Source organism: Synchiropus splendidus, chromosome 7 (genome assembly GCF_027744825.2).
Source record: "Synchiropus splendidus isolate RoL2022-P1 chromosome 7, RoL_Sspl_1.0, whole genome shotgun sequence".
Taxonomy (NCBI): domain Eukaryota; kingdom Metazoa; phylum Chordata; class Actinopteri; order Syngnathiformes; family Callionymidae; genus Synchiropus; species Synchiropus splendidus.
The window spans coordinates 25,198,035-25,218,689 of record NC_071340.1 but is presented as its reverse complement, the minus strand read 5'-3'; the positions used below and the strand labels follow the sequence as shown (position 1 = coordinate 25,218,689).

At 42.5% G+C, this 20,655-nt stretch overlaps 2 protein-coding genes across 7 annotated transcripts in view; one reads left to right on the top strand and one right to left on the bottom strand.

Moving 5' to 3' along the window:
• The window catches only part of cabin1 (calcineurin binding protein 1), a 31,487-nt gene extending 17,452 nt beyond the window's left edge, over positions 1–14,035 (bottom strand). For 3 of the 6 annotated variants that reach the window (XM_053870582.1, XM_053870581.1, XM_053870583.1), the window contains exons 1-31: positions 13,897–14,035; positions 13,377–13,428; positions 13,189–13,281; positions 12,985–13,098; positions 12,351–12,485; positions 12,080–12,260; positions 11,858–11,987; positions 11,647–11,796; positions 10,908–11,203; positions 10,650–10,827; positions 10,439–10,569; positions 10,142–10,359; positions 9,994–10,066; positions 9,322–9,509; positions 9,104–9,241; positions 8,834–9,022; positions 8,514–8,756; positions 8,277–8,430; positions 8,078–8,193; positions 7,835–7,996; positions 7,204–7,410; positions 6,792–6,937; positions 6,399–6,660; positions 6,154–6,324; positions 5,654–5,743; positions 5,414–5,574; positions 5,125–5,333; positions 3,502–3,567; positions 2,758–2,943; positions 1,600–1,985; positions 756–869 (exon numbers count right to left, since the gene is read on the bottom strand). In XM_053870582.1, coding sequence (XP_053726557.1) covers positions 756–869; positions 1,600–1,985; positions 2,758–2,943; positions 3,502–3,567; positions 5,125–5,333; positions 5,414–5,574; positions 5,654–5,743; positions 6,154–6,324; positions 6,399–6,660; positions 6,792–6,937; positions 7,204–7,410; positions 7,835–7,996; positions 8,078–8,193; positions 8,277–8,430; positions 8,514–8,756; positions 8,834–9,022; positions 9,104–9,241; positions 9,322–9,509; positions 9,994–10,066; positions 10,142–10,359; positions 10,439–10,569; positions 10,650–10,827; positions 10,908–11,203; positions 11,647–11,796; positions 11,858–11,987; positions 12,080–12,260; positions 12,351–12,485; positions 12,985–13,098; positions 13,189–13,281; positions 13,377–13,379 — 4,890 coding nt within the window. In that variant the 5' untranslated portion in view covers positions 13,380–13,428; positions 13,897–14,035. The remainder of the gene's footprint in view (positions 1–755; positions 870–1,599; positions 1,986–2,757; positions 2,944–3,501; positions 3,568–5,124; positions 5,334–5,413; positions 5,575–5,653; positions 5,744–6,153; positions 6,325–6,398; positions 6,661–6,791; positions 6,938–7,203; positions 7,411–7,834; positions 7,997–8,077; positions 8,194–8,276; positions 8,431–8,513; positions 8,757–8,833; positions 9,023–9,103; positions 9,242–9,321; positions 9,510–9,993; positions 10,067–10,141; positions 10,360–10,438; positions 10,570–10,649; positions 10,828–10,907; positions 11,204–11,646; positions 11,797–11,857; positions 11,988–12,079; positions 12,261–12,350; positions 12,486–12,984; positions 13,099–13,188; positions 13,282–13,376; positions 13,429–13,896) is intronic. The other 3 variants (XM_053870585.1, XM_053870584.1, XM_053870586.1) reach the window with 3 other exon arrangements.
• Positions 14,036–15,031: 996 nt separating this feature from the next.
• neflb (neurofilament light chain b) lies at positions 15,032–17,262 on the top strand. Its single transcript, XM_053871113.1, has 4 exons — positions 15,032–16,136; positions 16,225–16,349; positions 16,426–16,772; positions 16,834–17,262. Exons 1-4 carry the CDS (start codon positions 15,069–15,071, stop codon positions 17,022–17,024), a joined length of 1,731 nt encoding a protein of 576 aa, XP_053727088.1. The 5' UTR covers positions 15,032–15,068; the 3' UTR covers positions 17,025–17,262.
• Positions 17,263–20,655: the final 3,393 nt, after the last annotated feature.

Genomic DNA, 20,655 nt, shown 5'->3' with positions numbered 1-20,655 from the left:
TTCATGACAATCAAAACTTAAGAGAGATGCGAGTGAGGAAAAAGCAGGCCAGTCTGACCTGAATATTGAACCTCCACATTTGCTCACGACTACATTGTTGCACACGCAATGATGTTTGCAACATCAAGCGTTATGCAACATTTTTGTGCGAAGTGATGAACCCAGCCATTTTGAAAATCGAACAAAATGACCGAAGGTAATGTTAACAATGAAGCAGCACCTTGACATGCAACATACATGAACACAGTGAGATGGTTTAGGACACTTATACCTAAATCACAGCATTAGCAAATGCAAATCACAAACGGACCACACTAAGGTTTGCATTGTTCCACATGGGTAAGCAAGCTTTGGAGGAACAGCAAATCTTTGGCTGTTGGTGCGCCAGGGCAGAAGGTTCCCTTCCAGACGGGGCTCAATGAGAACCCAGTGGGAGCCAGAGAACTGCAGCGCGTCAGCTTAGATCTGGCACACACGGCTCGTACAATCTGTCCACAGAAGCTTTTGGTGCTGCCATTGTACACTGCAACTACAACAACTGTGACCAAAATAATGCACGTCCAGATTGTGGGCAACAGACATGCACGAACATTCTCATAAGATCATCAGGTCCAATGTGAATATAATTGGATATCACAAAAGTAGTGGCACTATATTATCATCTTTAAGCATCAATTAAGCTGAGTTTGTGTCAATATAAAATCATACTGCAATAGAGCATAAAATGAGTACACAAAATTTGACCTTTGACTTACATTGAACAGGTTGGTCTTGTTTCTCTCACAGAAAAGTCCTTGTGCTGGCATGTGCTTCAGCTGTTGCCATGGGACACCACTTCCTAGCAACACATCTCGTGCCCACTGTAGGTTCTGTTGAATAAATAAATGCATGAATGGAAGAAAACCCAACAGAGTGAGCAGTATTCCCCCACTCATTAGTCAGTTTTAAACAAGCAATACTTCAAATGACAATAACGGTAGGTGTAATAATGATAACCACATCTTGCCAAAGGGTATTTTCTCTGACAAACAATGCTCATTTTTAATTTGCACCAACAGCCTATTTTCTCAGCTTGCTGACTCATAAATTAGTGCACTCAACATTGGGGTCCTTAAAAAAAACAGCAAAGACATATTTTCCAGGAGTCAGACGAAGAAACAAAATGATAACCCGATTAAATAAAATGGAGAAATAATGAGTTGTCGATGTGAGCACTTATTATTTGTTTCGGGCAAATGTGACTCAAGCTACGTCAAGTTAAAATTAAATCAACAAAGACAGCAATTCAACGATCCAACAAACAGAGCTGAACCAGAGATGCCACCACAGAGAAGCTCTGCCAAACTAGCTGTGAGAGCACTGCGCCACCACCCACACACACCTCTGCCTACGAAGCCTGGGAAGCTAGCAGAGGCTGTTTCTGCAACTTGTGCATCGCTGCTTAGCTCAAACAACAAGATGCTAAAGTCATGGCTAGCAATCTGATATGCCATTGACTAAAAAGGGTTGACAAATCTGAGAGAAATCTCAAACAAAATTCTTCTTTTCTATTCTGGCAGCGTGTGCACTGGTGACAGGTACGTTTCGACATGGACTGACCTGGTGCGTTTTGCTGCTGGAGTAGAAAAAAGCCAGGCGGTACAGACTCTTGTAGTGCTGAGGGAAACGACTGAGGCAGAGGAAAAGCCCACGGACACACAGCTCCACCAGCATTCTCCTCTGGTCCGCCTCCTCGGGAGGCAAGGCCTTGGGAACCTCCATCAACTCGACTGGGGGCTCTTGCTTCTTCTTGCTTTCACTAACTGGGGTTTGAGGAGCAGCTTGTTGAGAAGGACATGTCTTTATTGGTGTGGTGGAAATGGACACTGGAACGGTTTCTGCTGATAGTTTGGGAGTCTCCGGAGGTATCAACACAATGTTATCCACAACTTCCTGGATAATCTTCTCTTCTATCGGGACTTCAGTCTGTTCTCCACCACATAATACTGCAAGACAATTGATTCTTATTTAGTAAGTTCGGTGGATACTACGTCTTACATGTCAATTAACTAATCTTATCAAAAATGCACACCTAAATCACAACACACCACTCATTTTTAGATAAAATGTGTACAAAACATACAAGTGACACACAAATAGCAAATAGAGAGACATATAGAGGAAAGTGAACACACAAACTTGAGCATCCGCTTTGAGAGTTGAACATCTCTCACGCACCAAATAATACCGCAACAAGCATGAAGACAACCAAATGAACAGAATGAGTGAGAGAACTTGACACATTCAGTGACAGTGCACCTAAATCAGTGTCTTGGTATGGAGTGTAACCTGACATGGTGTTGACCTTATTCTGACTACATGTTGAAATGCAGCAAACTCGTTGAAAATACACATTACAATATTTAACATTTGATTTTGATGCAAAGCAGCTATATCAGTATGTGATATTTGATAACTGAAGAAAAAATGCACACAGACATCTTTAGACACAAATATAATACATTCATTAGGAAGGATATCTACAATGACCCTGAGGCAGGGCTTTTCAAGTGAAAAGATTAAGTTCCAACCTGACCCCATACTTCCTCCTTGCATGTGCATGCAACAGTAATAAATAAATAAATAAATAAAGTCAGTGAGTCAGTATCTAACCTTGGTGATTATGCGTTTCTAACGTCTCACACCACGCTGGATAGTTGGCATACGATCAATGAGAACTGATGAAAGAAAACAGTCATGATCTTTTTCACACGTTACCTATAATGCTTGTTTCCTCAGACAGAATTTGGCCTTCCTTCACAGGAGTTGTGCTCTCTGATGATGAGCTACACTTTACAGAAGTTGGTTTGAGGATACTGTCTTGTGAACTTGTGGGGTCAGTAAAGGCATCTTGAGTCGAGTTGGAGTCGGACAGCATCACCACCTCGCTGTCCTGACTTTGGTCTGCGGAAGGGAAACACGCAAAAAGTCATTAAATGCCACTAAATTAAAATGAATCTTAATCAGTACAAACATGGAGATTCACTTCCAATGGAAGGTTTTTTTTAATTGCTTGCATACACATCTATAAGTGTGCTCCGTCTTCTTTATTCTTTTTAGTCTGCAGGAAGTGAATTTGCTGATTTCCGCCACAGAAATATAGTAAAACTGAATAGTTTGCATCTAAATATCAAAAGAGCAGGATGGATACTACATTACATTTGTCGACGGCACATTTGTGAGGCTAAATGATCAGTAAATGAATGATGGATTGGATTTGTAACTGAGCAGAATCCAAATGCCAGCATTCCTCCTACGTCCAGTGTGGTTGATCTGAGAAACAATAGAAAAGATTTTTGGCAAAAAGTGAAGCGCGCAATCAGGGGAACATTTGCCTCATGATAAAATGGCAGTGAGCACACAACAACAACAAACTAGCATGTGGAATCCTACAACTCTTGAATTGATACTGGACAGAAGAAATATCCTCTGAAAGTGTTTGGAGGGTTTTGAGAGCAGTACCATTTAGGGAAGCCAGCCTCATTGCAGACCTGGACAAGCAGTAATCATGGTCAAACACTGGGGAGGCTGTTGAGATATGGGGAGCTGGTTTTACAACAAGTTCATGCAAAAACGTATTTCTGAAATGTCATTTACACAAGGAAGAAAAGCTGCTATTTCAGGTCATCGGTGAGACATTTAACTTGCTAAACCGCCTCCAATTGGTTGCTATATGTGCAACAAGCTGTGCTCACCAAAGGCTCCTGCAACGGTGCCAAACATATTACAGGCTAGAAATAATGATTAGGGAAATAAACAGCTAATCAGCCCAAATATTTGCATCAGCTTCACCAGCAGAGTGAACAAAGAGGGGAAACAGTGCAGTTTTCAGACACATTATTTGGCATGATTACTAGCCACATTCTGACTCCATTTCACGAAGTGGACATAATCTGTAATGACTAAAAACCACATTTTTAAGTATCTCTAAGGAGCGAAATTTTAGCTCACACCAAAATGAAATGTGACCACATGATACGCTTGGCATTTTAGTGAATTGTGATCGTGGACGTTGCACAGCAGTGATGGCAATCACCCGATTAGATCTACATGCATCTCAATGACAAAGCAGGTGGTGAAAGCAGGCAGGCAAAAGAGGTAGCAGGCAGGTAGGTTGGTGGGAAGGAATCTGGAAGGGGGGATAGAACTGGCAACATGGGCAATATGGCTGCTTAATATGCATATACAAGCCGAATATGACACATGGGGGTGGTAAGGAGGGGGTTGGTTGCAGTCACGTGATTATCACAGACAAACTTTTTCCCTTCAAGATCAAAACATGTGGCCGTTCAGTGAATGACACTTTATACACCTTTTTTTTTTCAAAAAACAGAATGGATATAGTTTTTTTTCAACGTGGAACCAATAATGATCACCACAAATCTGAATATGAATCAATATAACCATCAACTGAAATTATATGAAAATGCATGTCATAATGAAGGTAACTAAGGTAAGAGTAAATTGAACACTGCGGCTTCAAATAGCAGGCCATACGGACATAGCTTAGTATATCGTCATTAATTAAACTTAACATTATCTGCAGTCTCGGACTAAAAACCCTTAGTTTGCATTGAAAAAAAAAATCCATCTTCTTTGGCCACATGATCAACCAGAAAAACTAGCGTGCTTTGAATGATTAAAATACTACAACTGAAAGCTGTGCTCGACTCATGGGCTATGAGAGTACAAGTGATCAAGTCTAACTGCACACACAGACAAATATCCACATATAAAAAATAAGAAGCACAGCTTGCAGATTATATGATGATTTACCAATCATTTGAAAACTAGAAATGTTTTTCATATAGAGCAAGTACTTGTTTTTGACATATACAGTATGTGATACGTTCAAATATGTTCTGCAATGAAAATCTTCGTAAAAAAAAGCTAGTAAGATTAGTAGCCATATTGCCCATTTCACCACATCCCTATCACCCAGTTAGCAGGGGCTCAGAGTAACTGAAACCAAAGCCATCATATCATGTGATTAGCAGCCAAAGCACTCCCCAGGGGCTTACTGTCCCAGCACAGAATGGGCAAAGGGCCCAACCCCAGAGACTGTGTCCAAGTCTGGGACTGTACCATCGGCCTGCTGTTCCTCATGCCGCTGCTGCCACTGCTGCCGTCGAAGTGTTTTGCGTTTGGCGTAATCGTGGTCAAACGGCGTGGCCACATAAGGAGGAGATGTCAGACCTGGAGTGGCCACTGACGGGAGAGACGCGCCGTGAACGTTGCTTATGCCAATAGAGCAGCTATTAAAGTCTTCATCCATCACCAAGGTGGATTTTTCTCTGTAACAAAATGAGGTGAACATTTAGAACCAACATTTGAGTGACAAATGGGATTCTCCATTGACCGTTGGGATTCTTACTTTTCACTAGACCTGGGCATGCTCGGCATGCTCTTTTCCTCCCCTCTTGCAAATGGTCCTGTGGCGGCCTCCACCAGCAAACTGAACAACTCCTCGTGTTTCAGATCTGCCTCATGCGCTTCAAGTAGCTTCAAAACAGTTGCACTCAAACGGAAATGCAACTAGGAAATAAAGGTCAAGAGTTTAACAGGTCACATGCGTTAGAGATCTTAAATTACTACATGAGTATTTGGGCAATACCTCTAAGGCTTCCATTGCCAGGTCAGGAGGGTTGTGGTAGTGGATTTTCCGTGGATACCTAGCAGCTTCCTCATGCAGATAATTGGCTGCCTGGATATATGCATAGTGACAGATGGTTCAGCAAGTAAGAAAAAGACATTAACATGTTCACAGACATGTTGCAGACACACAAAACTGTGATGTCATCATGTATCACCTGGCTTTCCTGAAGTTCTTTTGTCTCATGATGACTAACTTTAAAATAAAAATGGTGGACTGACTGTCGACTGAATTGAGAATAACAGTTCTCACAATAAGGCTCTCGCTAAACAGAATTTGGCCATGTGACTAGCGGTGCATATAACATTTTAATCTCAACATGATGCTCTGATGTTGTGAGCAAACAGACTTCCTGCTTTGCTTTTCCTTTAATATTTCCCAAGAGTAATGAGACAACAAAAGGGAAAAAACAACTAAGCCACCTGCATGAAGTCACCCAGAAGAGAGTCGTACATGTCTACCTTTTTGTAAAGCTGCAAATATTCCATTGGAGAGTGTCTCCGTTTCTCGGCAATCTTGCCCAACATATAATGAATGAGCCACTCTTCTTCATCACTGTCGCCTTCACAACGTGATGCCCCCTGAAAACACTGGAATGCTGTTTCCAACATGGAGTCTCTCCTTTCTTCCATCTGAAAACAGAACAGAAACAAACATTACATGTTATTTTTATGTGGATTGAAAACAAACACAAGTCTTTGGTCACCTGTTTAACCACCTCCGGCGGAAGCTCGTTACTCCACTGTTTGAGTTGCCGTGAAGCAAACGAGTGCAGGGCATATGATATGGTTCCATACTCGATCCAGAGAGACAGGTTAGAGCTGTCTATCTCCAGTGCCCTTTTGAAGCAATTAAGCACAGCTTGCGAGTGTTTCCAAATAGGAACGTCACTTTTCAGCTCATTGGAGTTCAGCTTCTCCTGGATCCGACTCGCTCTGGCTAAAGCCATTCCAGCCCAGGAATCAAACCTGCAGAAAACAAGCTGTGATCATGTCGTCTTAATACAACACAGAAGCCATGCTCCACTTGATTATGAATTCCATCCTTTGATTCTATTCAGCTTCAAATGCAGTTCTAAGCAATGAAATAATAAATGTACCTGTTGGGACACACACAGATGTCATGCATGTAAAACTTGATGGCTTTGGACTGCTCTTTGTTCTTAAAATGGTAGTCTGCCAACAAGTAGTAGACTTCGTTAATGATAGGGGGTGCTGGAGGAGAACCCTCAGGAAGGCTCGGCACCTTCAAGGAAACAAATGCAGATTATAAACCCAACATTTATGGACAATCAATTACTCCCTTAAATGAATAATGTGCAGCAGTGACCAGTTGCTAATCTTATTATAATCATTTTTTTTTAAATACAACATTTTCAGTAAACTCCTGATGACTCTCGGCCAGCAAAAAACTACACAAATTTGAAGCTGGGAAATCACTATGTTTTCATAAAACATGAAAGATGAATTGTTGATAAATTGTTGCATAATCACTCAGGTGTGTTGTATCACCTTCTCCGTCAAACCCTCAATGTAGTCTGCTACTTCTTCCATGGTGAGGGAGGGGAAATCACTCGTGGGAGCCATGCTTGTAAATCGCCTGAGTAGATTGGCCAAGTCGGCAGACACTGTGCTGGTTTTGTAACTGTCAAACTCAGGCAGTGTCTTTGGTTTGAAGTGATGGAACATAAAAAGGGCGTCGCTCCACAGCAACTCAACCTGTAAAGAATGATTGTAAATTACAAAAGAGCTATTACTGTTGTAGGAGTCATAGCACATGGAAGAGGCTGAGGTCTCCCAGGGAATCCCACACAGCAGTGTTACATAATTCTCCAGTCGCGCCTCCAGAACAAATTGTGTAAATTGCTGCCACCTGGTGATGAAGCTGTAAAATGCGGAGCAATGCGTTTTTCTTCCGTCAATAGCTCAATTGAACTGTAGGACTGGAATCTACGGTCCTGGCAGCCTACATGCATCACAGTTGTCTGAGACCCCCTGAGACCCTGTTCCAAACTAATGCTGCCTGGAACTACGAGAAACCAAGTAACACCAGGCAAAAGGGAGTTTCGGATCACTGAATTGGAAAGGTTTTGGAAACTGGAAAGAGAAATGAAAGCAGGTGTTTTGAGGATGGGTTTCTCACCTGAGGCGACGAGTGGTCCTCGAGGAAGCGAGCCTTGCTCTTTTTACTAGGATAAGCGTAAAGGCAGAAAAAGCACTGCTCCAAGGCCATGTCCAGGTCTTCTTTGTAGGGATGAGCGTCATTGTTAGCTGCTTCAGCCAGTTCCGTTTCCAAAACTTTGACCTAGAAAATAAAAAACACACTAGTGAATGGACTGTAAACCACATACAGCAAATACGTAATTATAATTAAAAGTCATCTTACAAAGAACTTGAGAAAAGCTCCATTTGAATGGACGCACATGGACCTACGGCCTAGATATTCATGGGCGGTGTTCAGGAGCTTCAGAGAGTACGGCAACATTGGCGAGTCAGAGTCATCTAAAAAAGGAAAAAGATCACTCAGGTGACTTGGTACAAATGCAGCAGGAGATGAGGTGTATGGAAACAGGAACCCAACTGACCATCATCATCCCCGACTGACATTTGCTGCTGAAGCATGCAGCCGAGTCCAGCCTCCTCGTGCTTGATGATACGATACAGTATAAGCCAGGGCAGCACAGAGAAGAAATACGGCTCTTTGGGATCATCAGAAATCGACATACTGAGGTCGATCAGCTGAAAACAGAAGGTCCACATGCAAAATTGTTTGAAACTGTCAGTCAATTACTACTTCTGAAACTCACTATATTAGCTCTGACCTGAATAAGGTTATTAGCCAGGCGCGCCAGAGTGGACACATGGGGCACATTCTTAAGAAGTTCTGCATCCTTGCTGAAGCAGACTTCAATACCGTCAAGCAACTTTCGTATGGTGCTGACCCACTCCTCTTTTACAGGGAAGGAGCTGGTGAGACCAGAGTTGAGCTGCTGCAGCGCTTCATTGAGAGCCAGTTCACTTGATTCCAGACACTGATGGTAGTCCTCCAGTTTGAGCAGGGAGTTCTGAATGAGATTGTGGAATGAGCATGGCCATTTGATTTAATCAGTGACATACTTTTATGAGAAGTTTCCCATTTTACCTGCAGCAACATTAGCTGAGCAGGACGCTCTGGTGCAGAGCTCACAAACTCCAGTGATTTACTTCTGCTGCCATAATTAAATGTGGGCTGCAACAATCGCACAACAGACTCAAAGTCTGCTGACTCAAACAGACGCTGTATCTCTTCCAAAGTCTGGCAACGCTCCAGAGACTTCAGCCGTTTCTCTATCTGTGCATAGTGAAAGCACAAGGGAGAAAATATTCATTCAGACATTTACAACGGTTCCTCTTTTGCATGTAATTCACCAACCTCCTCAGCTGAAATTGCTGAATCTAGACGCAGGTTAGGCATTCTCAGTGTGTACGGTTTCCCTTCGCTGTCTTTTGGTTTGCTCTGCAACAGCCCAGTGCAAACGTCATAGCTATCCTGGGCCAACTCCATATCACCCTGTCAAACGACACAAACAAGACTTCAATACAATATCTAATGCTCAGTGTTTATAAGATGGTACGAGCATCAAAGATTACCTGCAGGGCCAAAAACCGAGCTTTAAGCCAGTAAGTTCTGATGGAGAAATTCAACCATCCATCTCCAAACAGATCATTTTGGGATGAACCTAATGCAAGCAGCAGCAAATCACCCTGAAAATGCTGCCCCTGACAGTCAGATTCAGACTGGTCACCTTCAGGGCCATGGCTGTTTCTGCGTGACGATACTGTGGAGAAAAAATGAAAATGCTGATTAACCACAAATGTGATAATGATTCATATGCAAAACGTAATATAATAGATGCTATTATTAAAATAATGTTATCTATCTCACATCAGACACTGACGTGACCACATAATAATCTAAATAGAATGAGTGGAGAGGTACGGACATATACATGTTTTAGCTTTACTTGGGTCACATGACTCACCCATTTGGATTACCTGGTAGTTTGTGGAATGAAAACTTTGTAGTTCAGATATTACCACATAAAAATGCCCTCACTATTGGTGTCTAGAGTCTGGTGTGGAATGGTGGCTGGTTTGAGAGACTGGGAGAGAGACTTTGTACTTCATTGTCGCAGGAGTACGAAGCTTAAGATTGTGAAATTGATTTGTCCTTGTGTGCTGAATACATGGTGATAGGGTCCTTTCTAGAGTAACTGGAAAGAACACTTGTGTAATCAGGCCAGTATTTATTCTAGTACCCACCATTCTTCCCTTTTTTGCTGAGCCACTGGTCCAACTGTAGCTCCATACAGGCTAGGCTCATTTCCAAAATTTCCTGAGAAACAAAATGTTGTGCTGTATTTAGAATCACGGACATATGTCAGTTTTCTTTAACTTTTGTGTTGGATACCCTGATGTGTTGAGTGCTACTCTCTCGGAACAAAGGGTTGGGAAGACCAGTGCTGTGCTTCCGCCAAGTCTGATACACCTCCAGAACCACTGCTGTCAGTCCACGAGGCCAGTCTTTCAAAAACCTTTGGCCCACTGATTTAAGATAGCGCATCATCAGGTCCAAAATCCCACCGTTATTCAGGTTACTGAGAATGAAATTGTGGACCTCTTGTTGTTCTGAAGTAGAGAAGACAGAGTTTATAGTAAATCTGGTAAAAAAAGCAATTGAATAACTTGAATAACAGGTATAACAAACCCGCTTCCATGGATTCCACAGAGTCTGGCATGCAACTCCCATTTGGTGACTCTACATTCTCCTTTCCATCACACAGTGGTTCAAGATTACTCAGACTTTCATCATCTTCATCAGGATCAAACTTTCTCAGTCTAAATTAAACAAAACCCATATTTAAAAAAAACATCAAAGGAAACTTTTCATCAGACTGTCAGAAAGCACTACTAGGTACCTTGAGGGTAAATACTTGAAGAGAAGTTCCTGAAAATCAATCTTCTCTTCTTTCTTGCATTTTGTGTTTCGAACTCTTGCCGAGCGCCGCTTTGCTGTCTCAACGTTCTCTTCGACCGTGCGCTTCTTTTTTGGGGCCTTCTTGGTTTTGTCTTGTAAGGAGAGATCAGCTGAGGTGGCTGCCAGCATGTAAATGACAGACTTTAAAATGTAATCACAACAATCAAACATATATCCAACAACAAAAAAATGATCTCACCAAGTGGTGGTGTGGGCACTGCGGTTATCTCAGAGATAGTAATGGGAGGTTGCGTACTAGTTTGGGTTAAAATGACAGCCTCTGGAATAGTTGTGGGTGGCAGGGACGAACTTGGGCTGCTGCTCAGTGCAGTTGTGTGGACATTACTCGCTGGACTACTTGGCTGAGGAAGGTTTTGGGGAAAGTTGATGTCACGGTAGTCTGACAAGTCGATCCTTCGCCCAAGACTCAGTGGCGGCTCGCATGTAGTCTGATGTGTATACATAGCAATCAGACTCTCTCCCACATGCTTCCACCTATGAATTCAAATCGAAGTTAGCATTCATAAACAATTGACCAGAAAAATCTTTTAACAAACTCACACTATTCAAAAGTAAGCAGTGGTAAAGATTAAGTACTTTCCTTAAAGGGGAAAACAAATTTACACATTAATTGTTACACATAACTAGTGGACAAAATAGATTTAGCATGTTGGACTGAGATCAGATGTTTATCTTTAGCTGTAAAATCATGTAGGACTCTGAGAACATGAGGTTGCGCCCATCCATGTAGTGAAAGCATTCTGTATGCTTCCTCTAAAGCTTGACCAATTGTTTATCCCGATTTGGACAACCAATCACGTAGCTTCTGTAAATATTTAAATCACACCTTCTAAATAACATTTTCAGGAATTTAAGGTTTGGTTCTTAAAAGGATATAAGAATATTCATTTCCACTAAAAATGTCAATAAAAACTCACGAAAGACTTTGAATAGGCTGTATGAGGCTGAGATCAGGTTTGGGTTCGCATCGGGAGAGTGCCTGTCGCCGTCTTCTTAAATCGAGAGCCTCTTCCACAATCGACTTGCGTTCATCCTCCTCCACTTCCACATAGTGAATGGACACATTGCTGAAAAACCAATAGACTGCATAAAAATCTGGCCAAATATTTGAACATATTCAATGCTCACCATTTCATAAACATCTTCATGGTGTCCCTCTTGAGACATGGCTGTTCCTCAAAAATCTTCTCCTTCAACACCAGTCCTTTGGTGTAACAATAGTCCTTTTCCAAGGCCTTGCTGATGAAGTGCAAACAATCTAGAAAGCGCAATTCATGAATTAACAATCATTCTGATTTGAGTGATCCGTATCAACAAGAGTATCAACATATACACTGACAATGGACATACATGTATAGTCACAGAGTGTGTAAAGAATAGTTATGAGGTTGTCCAGGCAGGGCCAGTGGTCAGGGTTACAATGTAAACCCTCCTCAAAAGCATGTCGGGCCAATGGAATGCGCACAAGTCGCATGGCTACTTGGCCAATCTTGTACCACATGTTGACGTCGGTGGAATCTAACATCACTGCCTGTAAGGAATATAGAGGAAAACTGGTTATCGCACTCTGCAGATGATTTTCATCCATAGCTACATAGGTTGATAAATAGGTCTAATTTACCTCCAAGTAAAACTCCATTGCTGTTTCCAGATCTTCACGTGAAGCAGACATTGTGGCCAGGTTTTTAAATGTAGAATATTTAAGCATTAAGCCAGGATGCTTAAGACCCACTCTCTGGTCATCGGAGGGCATGGCCTTAAAAACAACACAACACATTAGTATAAATATTAAAGCACAACAGGCAGCATTAAGATGCTACATCTCAGGAGAACTTAGAACAGGCAAACTTCGAGTTTTTTATCAATTTGACACGAGTCATAGATTATTGCCAGTCTGGTGAACTCAATCCAAGAATCAGACCCATACATTGCATCAAAACATTGCCATGGCAAAGAACTCAAATATGAAGAGAATGATTTGTCTCAGAACTGAGTGAAAATTAGGCACAAGGCTTGGGTTTTTTGTCTGTGGGAACTGTATGTTCGGCTTACGTTTGCTCCAACCCTTCAAAAACAAGCCCACTTTGAACCCTTTAGGGAAGGGGATGAGATTGAATATAATACACTCTTCCAAAAGCTTTAAGCACATTAAGCACATTTCAGTTAATTACCAGATGAGGAAATTTGTGGATCAAAATAGCCTGCATTAAATGATAACGCTAGCACAAACTTGCACATGGTCAACCTCCTTTTACCTCTTTGAGTAAAGGAGTTTTAAGGAGTTCATGATACGCCTTGGCAGACTCCTCAAACTTGTCATGTTTTTGCAGATCCAATGCTTTGTGGTACAAAGCAAATGCCTCAGCTTCCTGTAGGAAAATCACAATTGATTTTTTACATAAACAAATACTAATAAACAAGTAGAAATCAACAGTGAGGTATCATGGAAAAGCTAGTACCTGAGCTTCCTTTGTTTGCGTTTTGTTAGAACGCAATGGGTCTAGAGACTCGTCGGCAGTTGCCGAAGCAGCATTCAACGCTGCAATGCGAATCTGTTGCAGAAAATAAAGTAAATGAAAGTGAATTTACAACAATGATGAATTGTTCATCACCTTCAAGTCTACAAAGGTTCATTTGAAAGACTTACCATGGTGTGTTTTCGGTGACGGCAGTGTATGTAGTAACATGCAGGTGTTTATCTAGGCATGAATGACAGATTTTCAAGTCATTCAATCGTCAATGCACGTAACAACACGTGAATTTTCCAACAAAATCAGCATTACAGTGAATAAGACTACAAACCCAAAGAAACTTACTGAGCACAAAAGCATTAATACGGAGCTGTTTCATACAATACGCTGCAATTCAACGAGCCTAGTTAGCTTAGCTTAGCCACCGGTCACTGCTGCAGGAGCCCCGGAGTCAAACTAACAACACTACTGAGTAGAGTGGCGAGACAGCGGCTTAAATGATGCAGAGTTCTACAAGACATGCTGTCAGCTCAACTCAAACGGGATGTACGCGAGATAAAAGTTACGCTCCATCCACAGCTAGCATATATTAGCAGACCGATAACATGCTGGTGTTTATCCACCGGTGCACAGCCAAAACAGAACCACGCATTCCAGCCTGCGGGCAGAAAGAAACTACAATTTCCTGTCTTTCACCTTGAGGCCAAACGGTGTTCGACCCTTCGTGAGGCGTGGAAGCACTTGTCAATATTCAAACTTCTTTATTTTTTGGTCCATTGTTGTGACTTTACCGCTTGCGTCACTGTATGACGTCTGCTGCCCTCCGATTAGTAAAGTTGTGTGTGATTGGCTGAAAACTCGCGATGGTGCACGTGACCAAAGAAAGAAAAAACACATAGTTAACGGTTAAGTTGACAGCAATTCGAATACGATTTGCACACCATTAACCGTTTTATATTATTTTTATAAATCAGATGCTACCTTTCAGTGTTTAATAATAATTCCCTTGGCATCTTGAGAAGTCACACAGCTACATTATAATTCACACAACTGCCCACTTTATTGCGTTTTTGCATTTTTTTTTTGTTATCTGCCATCTTCTACTCATTTGGGTTTGTGAGAAGTGCATTTTTTTGTTGAGTAGACGTCACATTGTAGAGGACAACGTTTTACTTTTCAGAGTATTTGTATCCACTGCATGACAAGGTTAATGTTAACCATTATTTTTTCTTCAAAGAAGAGTTTAAACCATTATAATTATGCTCCAAATATAAGCGCTTGTTGTACAGGGCATGTGTGAACTACAAATATCCACCAGAGGGCGAGATTCTATTACATTATTTTCATGAATTCCATTACGATTAAAATCACTCGGTTCCTATAAAACACAGTGAAGGTGTGTGTTTTTTTTTTGTATTGTAAAACATGATGTAATTTATTTTCATAAATATATTTTGCCATCTACAGTCAAGTAACACTTCCTTTTCTACTGATTCATTTCACAGATACATATATTTAACATATATTTTATACGCAGTTTTCTCTGAGCAGCTCGGGCATTGCAACAGGAATTGGGTTGAAGAAACAGTATACGGTTTTGTCCTCAGTGACCCTCCGTATTGCAGTCTGCGCTGGCTCCGCCACTGATCCCCGCCTCCTCTGCCCCCCGCATTCAGCCTCACCCCACCACTCCCTTGGATGAGACTGGCTTTCTAGCACCATCATCATCTATTCCTTCTGTCAGCAGGCTTGCAAAAATAGCTGACGTCACAGTCATTACAGCGTCTATAAAAGCCAGAGTAATGCAGATTCACTGTGCAGTCAACTGAGCTAGTCTCCGAGACACACAGCAACCCGCCTATTGAATTATGGCTTCCATCGGCTTTGAATCCTTTTTCCCCTCTACTTACAAGAAGAGAGTGGTGGTGCATAGTGCAGGATATGGAGCTAATGGAGGAATAGGGTCCAGATCAGCGTTTACTACCCACTCTACCCTGGCCCCATCCTACGCATCTTCCCGAAGAATTTATCCAACCAGCAGCCGAGCCGTCTCCAGCTACTATTCTCTTTCCGCTCCAGTGTCTGCAGCTGCTCCCGAGCTTCGCCTGGACCAAGCAGCCCAGGTCACTTCTGAGTTCAAGACGCTGAGGACCCAAGAGAAGGCAGAGCTGCAAGACCTGAATGACCGCTTTGCAAGCTTCATTGAGCGAGTCCATGAATTGGAGCAGCAGAACAAATTGCTGGAGACTGAACTTCTCTTGCTCAGGCAGAGACAGACCGAGCCGTCGAACCTCCGCTCCCTGTACGAGAGCGAGATCCGCCAACTTCATGCTGCTGTTGACGATGCTCAGCATGAGAAGCAAGCCGCCCAGGCCCACAGGGATGAGATGGAGGGAGTGCTGAGAAACCTGCAGAAGCGTTATGAAGATGAGGTCCTGGGCAGGGCTGGGGCTGATGGAAGGCTCTTGGACGCCAGAAAGGCTGCAGATGAGGCGGCACTGAGGCAGACTGAGGTGGAGAAAAGAGTGGAGACTCTGTTGGATGAGTTGACCTTCCTGAAGCGCCTGTGCGAGAGCGAGATAGCAGAGCTGCAGGCCCAAATACAGTACAGCACCGAGGTGTCGGTGGAGATGGAGATAGCTAAACCGGATCTTTCCGCCGCTCTCCGCGACATCCGCTCCCAATATGAGAAGCTCGCTCATCAAAACCGACAAGCTGCTGAGGAATGGTTCTGTGACAAGATGAATGTGATGACCGTGAGCAGCGCACGCAACACGGAGAGCATCCGCAGCGCCAAAGAAGGCGTCGACGAACACCGGCGCTTGCTGAAAAGCAAGACTCTGGAGGTGGATGCCTGCCGTGAGATCAACCAAGCACTTGAAAACCAACTGCAAGATGTGGAGGAGAAACAGAGTGCTGAGATTGCTGCAATGCAGGTGAGTGAATGCTTGTTGTTTTGGATGAAAGAAGATCCACACTCTCCAAATCTGAGTCACTTTTGATGGCCTGGTCTTCCCTCTGCAGGATACAATCAATCAGCTGGAGGACGAGTTGAGGGCCAATAAGAATGACATGGCTCGCTACTTAAAAGACTATCAGGACTTGTTGAACGTGAAGATGGGCCTTGATATAGAGATCGCAGCCTATAGGTTTGTGGTTCAGCAAACATATTTCCTCACAATCAAGTCATAATTCATCACCTGTTTCTGTTTGATACGACATTAGGAAGCTGCTGGAAGGAGAGGAGACCCGCTTAAATGTCCCGGGATCAACCACACTCCACTCCCAAAGCATGTACGCCGCTCCAAGAACGCCATCATCCGTGTCTCTGCTGAGCTCAGCACCGCCGTTCCTCATGAGCTCTCGCTTGTACCGGTCATCACCTTACACAGAGGAGATCATATCTGCCAGCCAAGTCCAGCAAGCAGAGGCCAGACCCCCGCAAGAAGATGAAGAAAATGATGAGGAGGAAGAAAAAGAAGAGGAAGAGGCTGAGGAAGAGCAGGAAGAGGTAGAAGAAGAGAAGGAGGAAGAAGATGAAGACAAGGAAGAAGATGAAGAAGAGCAAGAAGGTAAATTGTTTGACTCATTTAAGACAGTTTGTGGAGTTTATTGTGTCTGCTTGAAATGTAGAAGAAGAGGCGGGAGAAACGGAAGATGTCGAGCAAGAAGAGGAAACTCAGGAAAAGGACGGATCTGAAGAGAAATCAGATAAGGAAGATGGAGACGAGGAGAAGTCAAAGGATGAGGCGGAAGAACCTGAGCCAAAAGAAGAGACGGTGGCTGATGAGAAAACTGGCGAAAAGTCGGATAAAAGTGCTTAACTTATTCAGTTACAATGTATTTTCTGCCGTATCATAATCAAAGGTCAAATGGCCAGCAGTGCATTGTGGGATTGACAAGCAGCTAGTGCATTAAATTGCAGTTTAAAGGGGGGAAAGAACAGGATGGAAGACGCTTTCAGAAGGTCCCTGTGCGCTTGAATGTTGCTATGCGTCTGTTTGTCTCACCGCAAGGTAATCAAATCTCTGCTGCTTTGTGACACGCCCAAATAAAGCCTTGAGTCAGCCTTGTGTCCCGACCAGAAGTGTGTATGTGCTGGAGCTGATCGCCGGAGAGCTGCCAACCACTGCAACCCTTTTAATCTGTCTAAAATATGACCGGCATTCCACTGGGGAATAAATAATCTGCACGGGCAGCAAGGGCCCGTTCAGTGGCAGGCTAGCATTGACATCTTTATTGATCACCCACCAAAGTGCTGGGGCAGGAGATCACACTCTGCAATTAAGAAAATTAGAAAAAGAAGCCATTAGCTCAGAAATGACATTAAGCCGACCCTCGATCTTTAAAACACGGTGATAAATATTCCTTAAATGTCACCCCAGTTGTTTCACTTTAAAAAGCCTTTTTTTTCTCTCTCTATTTATGGTGCCTTTTTCCGTCTCCGTGTGATCAGCAAGCTGACACCACTGCTTCAGCCTCGCTCACATCACTGTCCATAAATCTCAACCTTTATGACTCAGCTAGAACCGCTGCATCAAAAAAAAAAGTGTCAGCTTTTAAAGGAGTTGTGCCAACAGACACGGATGGGGTGTTTTTGTTTAGATTAAAAGTTTGAATAATGGGTGGGAGGCAACCTGAAAGAGAGAACAATGACAAACACGCACAGAATGACAATTCTCATTTTATAAACGCGCACATCAGAGGATGAGTGGAGCTGTTTGCATTTTACTGCGTATTTCAAAGCAGTGCCTCGACCTGTGGTGTTTCCCTGCTCTGGCCTGGACTACATTACCAGCCACAAAGCTGCTCCAACAAAGCACTCACTTGAATTATTTAAACCACGTGGAGCATCTTCCAGCAAGACAGCAATAATAAAAATGGCCCTGTATTGATCAATATTTACATTAACTCTAAGTCACAAGGAGTCAAACGCATCAAGGCTCTTGGAAAATAACAAAATGCACCAGACATGTTACAGACTTCATTTCTTGAGACGTTCACCCCTTCCATATTGAGTTTCGTCCTCTGCACCAACCGTGTTTTGCAGCTCTCGCTCCCTCGTGTGGGCATTCGGCATGTGAATATCCCACTCAGATCCACCAGGAATAGCAGTCTTTGATGGAGAACAGAATACTGTAGAAGCTGCTGAAACAGTCTACATGAAGGGTACAGATACTGTTTACTTTTACCCCTAAACTATAGACATGCCTCCTTTTATATTTTGCTCCTAAAAGGTTGTCTAAAGAATGTTTGATTTCGGCTGCAGGCTATGGTTTTTCTTGCACCTTAGCAAAACAAAATAATTCATGTGTTTGCTATAAACCACTGAGGAGCTGAAGTGAAGTGCTGCTGTACCTTGACCTGTCGTTTCAAGTTATTGGTGGCTACTAGAAATCTAATTATTGACCTTGCATTTTATTTCCCTGCAACTATATCAGTATTAGTATGATTGTATGCGTACCCCCCAAAATGTAGGGTCCTTTTCATTCCATAAACCTTGACACCTCTATAAATGACCTCTAACAGTTGCTTGTTGAAAGCAGAAAGTTGCTGATATTGAGTTAAAGATATGGCTTTTGTGATTGGTTGTGGGTACAAAGTCAAGAACCAATCAGCTGCAGCAACTTCTGTAGCTGAGGTTTACTGTCCAACTGCTGAGTCATGAGTTCATTTTAAATATGAGGTTCATGCATTTCACTTGAAATGTCAGCATTAATGAAGATATCAAGGACATTTATTGTCTTTACTCAAATTCAGAATGTTGAAATGTTCCTCCAATGTTGCCTAATGATTTCCCAAGCTAATTTATCATTGGCCCTGCCTCATCTTATTTTGTCTGCCACTGACTATGATGAATTTTCTACTATCAGAAGAACCATTTCAATAAAGACCAGACATCTTTTAGATAGCACAGACTCTTCCTGGAAATAAAACGCTATTTGAAGTATCACAGTTTCACCCATATTAAGTGCTATTTGTAGGAGAGTCATGCTTTCGAAACTTACAACAGCAACAACTGCTTTTACATATAACAATTACGCAGAGCACTTCAGTCAGAGCACTTTATCTGCCTGAATTCATCATCATTTTCATTTTCAGTCAAGGTTTTGCATTGAAAATAATAGACTGTCATTTAAACTGAACAAAGACTCGAGAGGACGCGGAGAGGCGAATGTTATGACCACTTCCTGTCGCTTCCTTTCATTTTGCACATCCACTTCCTGTTTTCCATCCCGCAGCTTGAACTGATTCACCTGGCTGCCACTTTTAAATAGCGTCACTCATCATAAACCCAGTCCTTAGACTTCTTGTCTTGCTTTCACTTTTGCCTTCGTCCCTGATTTGCCCGGCACCTTTTAATATTTTTGGGTTACATTTGGTTTGATACTTCCAGGGGAGCTGTTGAAATCCTGCATAGACTCTCTTTGTTTTGTTTGTGTATGGACCTTGTTTGGACATGGGCTAGTTGACTTGCTAACGTTACACATTTAAATCCATGATTAGAATTAGTGCTGTCAATAGATAATAAAAAAAAACCCTCAATTTTATTGCACAGATACTGAGTTAATGGTAAATTAACCACTTTTTTATCTATTCTAAATGTAACTTACAGGAAGATGTGTGATCCATTTGACATTAATCACTAGTTAACTCAGCTTTAACATGATTAATTGTGATTAAAAAGTCTATTGACAATTAATAATTGATATAAATTTGTAATATGCTTTTTAAAAGCTACTACACTTTACTCGACTCATCAAACTTTCTTCAGTTTTTTAGGGCAGCTTTTCTTTAAAGAAAAGTCGTCGATAATAGTTAACCAGCATGCTGATAGAACGTGGCTGGATTTGGGAGGGGAATTGCGTTAGAATGCTGTAAACACATTATCGGTGAGGTGAGTCAGCAAAGAGGCTCCCAGTGGACAGGTTTAATCCTGGAAAACCCTCACACTGCCCTGAGAGATGGAGGGGTTTCTAGGGGGAAGGCGAGGAATGTCAGCATGCACCACATTAGTTCGCACACTCCCCTCCTGGGTCAGCGGAAAAAAGACCACCTTTTGACTGCTCTTACGTGGCTAACACAGCTGTTAGATTTCACAAAAGATTAAGATTCTTGAAGGACGTTTTCCACCGGAATTCCCTTTGAGGCGGTGGGTGTTTGCAGTCATCCGGGAGCTGCACCTCTTTTCAGACAGTAAGGTGGAGGAGGATGGAGGGAATGAAGGGCGTGCTGCAGTGTCATCTGCTTCTCAGACGGTGATGCTTCATCTCGTAAAAGGAGAGCTGCTTGGCATGGTTTGAAAAAGTCTGATGACTGGTGAGAATCATAAAGCATGGACTAGAAAATAGGTTCAAGAGTTTGACGAATTACCAGTCATTTGTCTTCACTTTCCATTGTCGTAAAGAGATCTGCTGTTCCAGCAAGTTACAGTGGTGAGAAGCTGCGTATTTT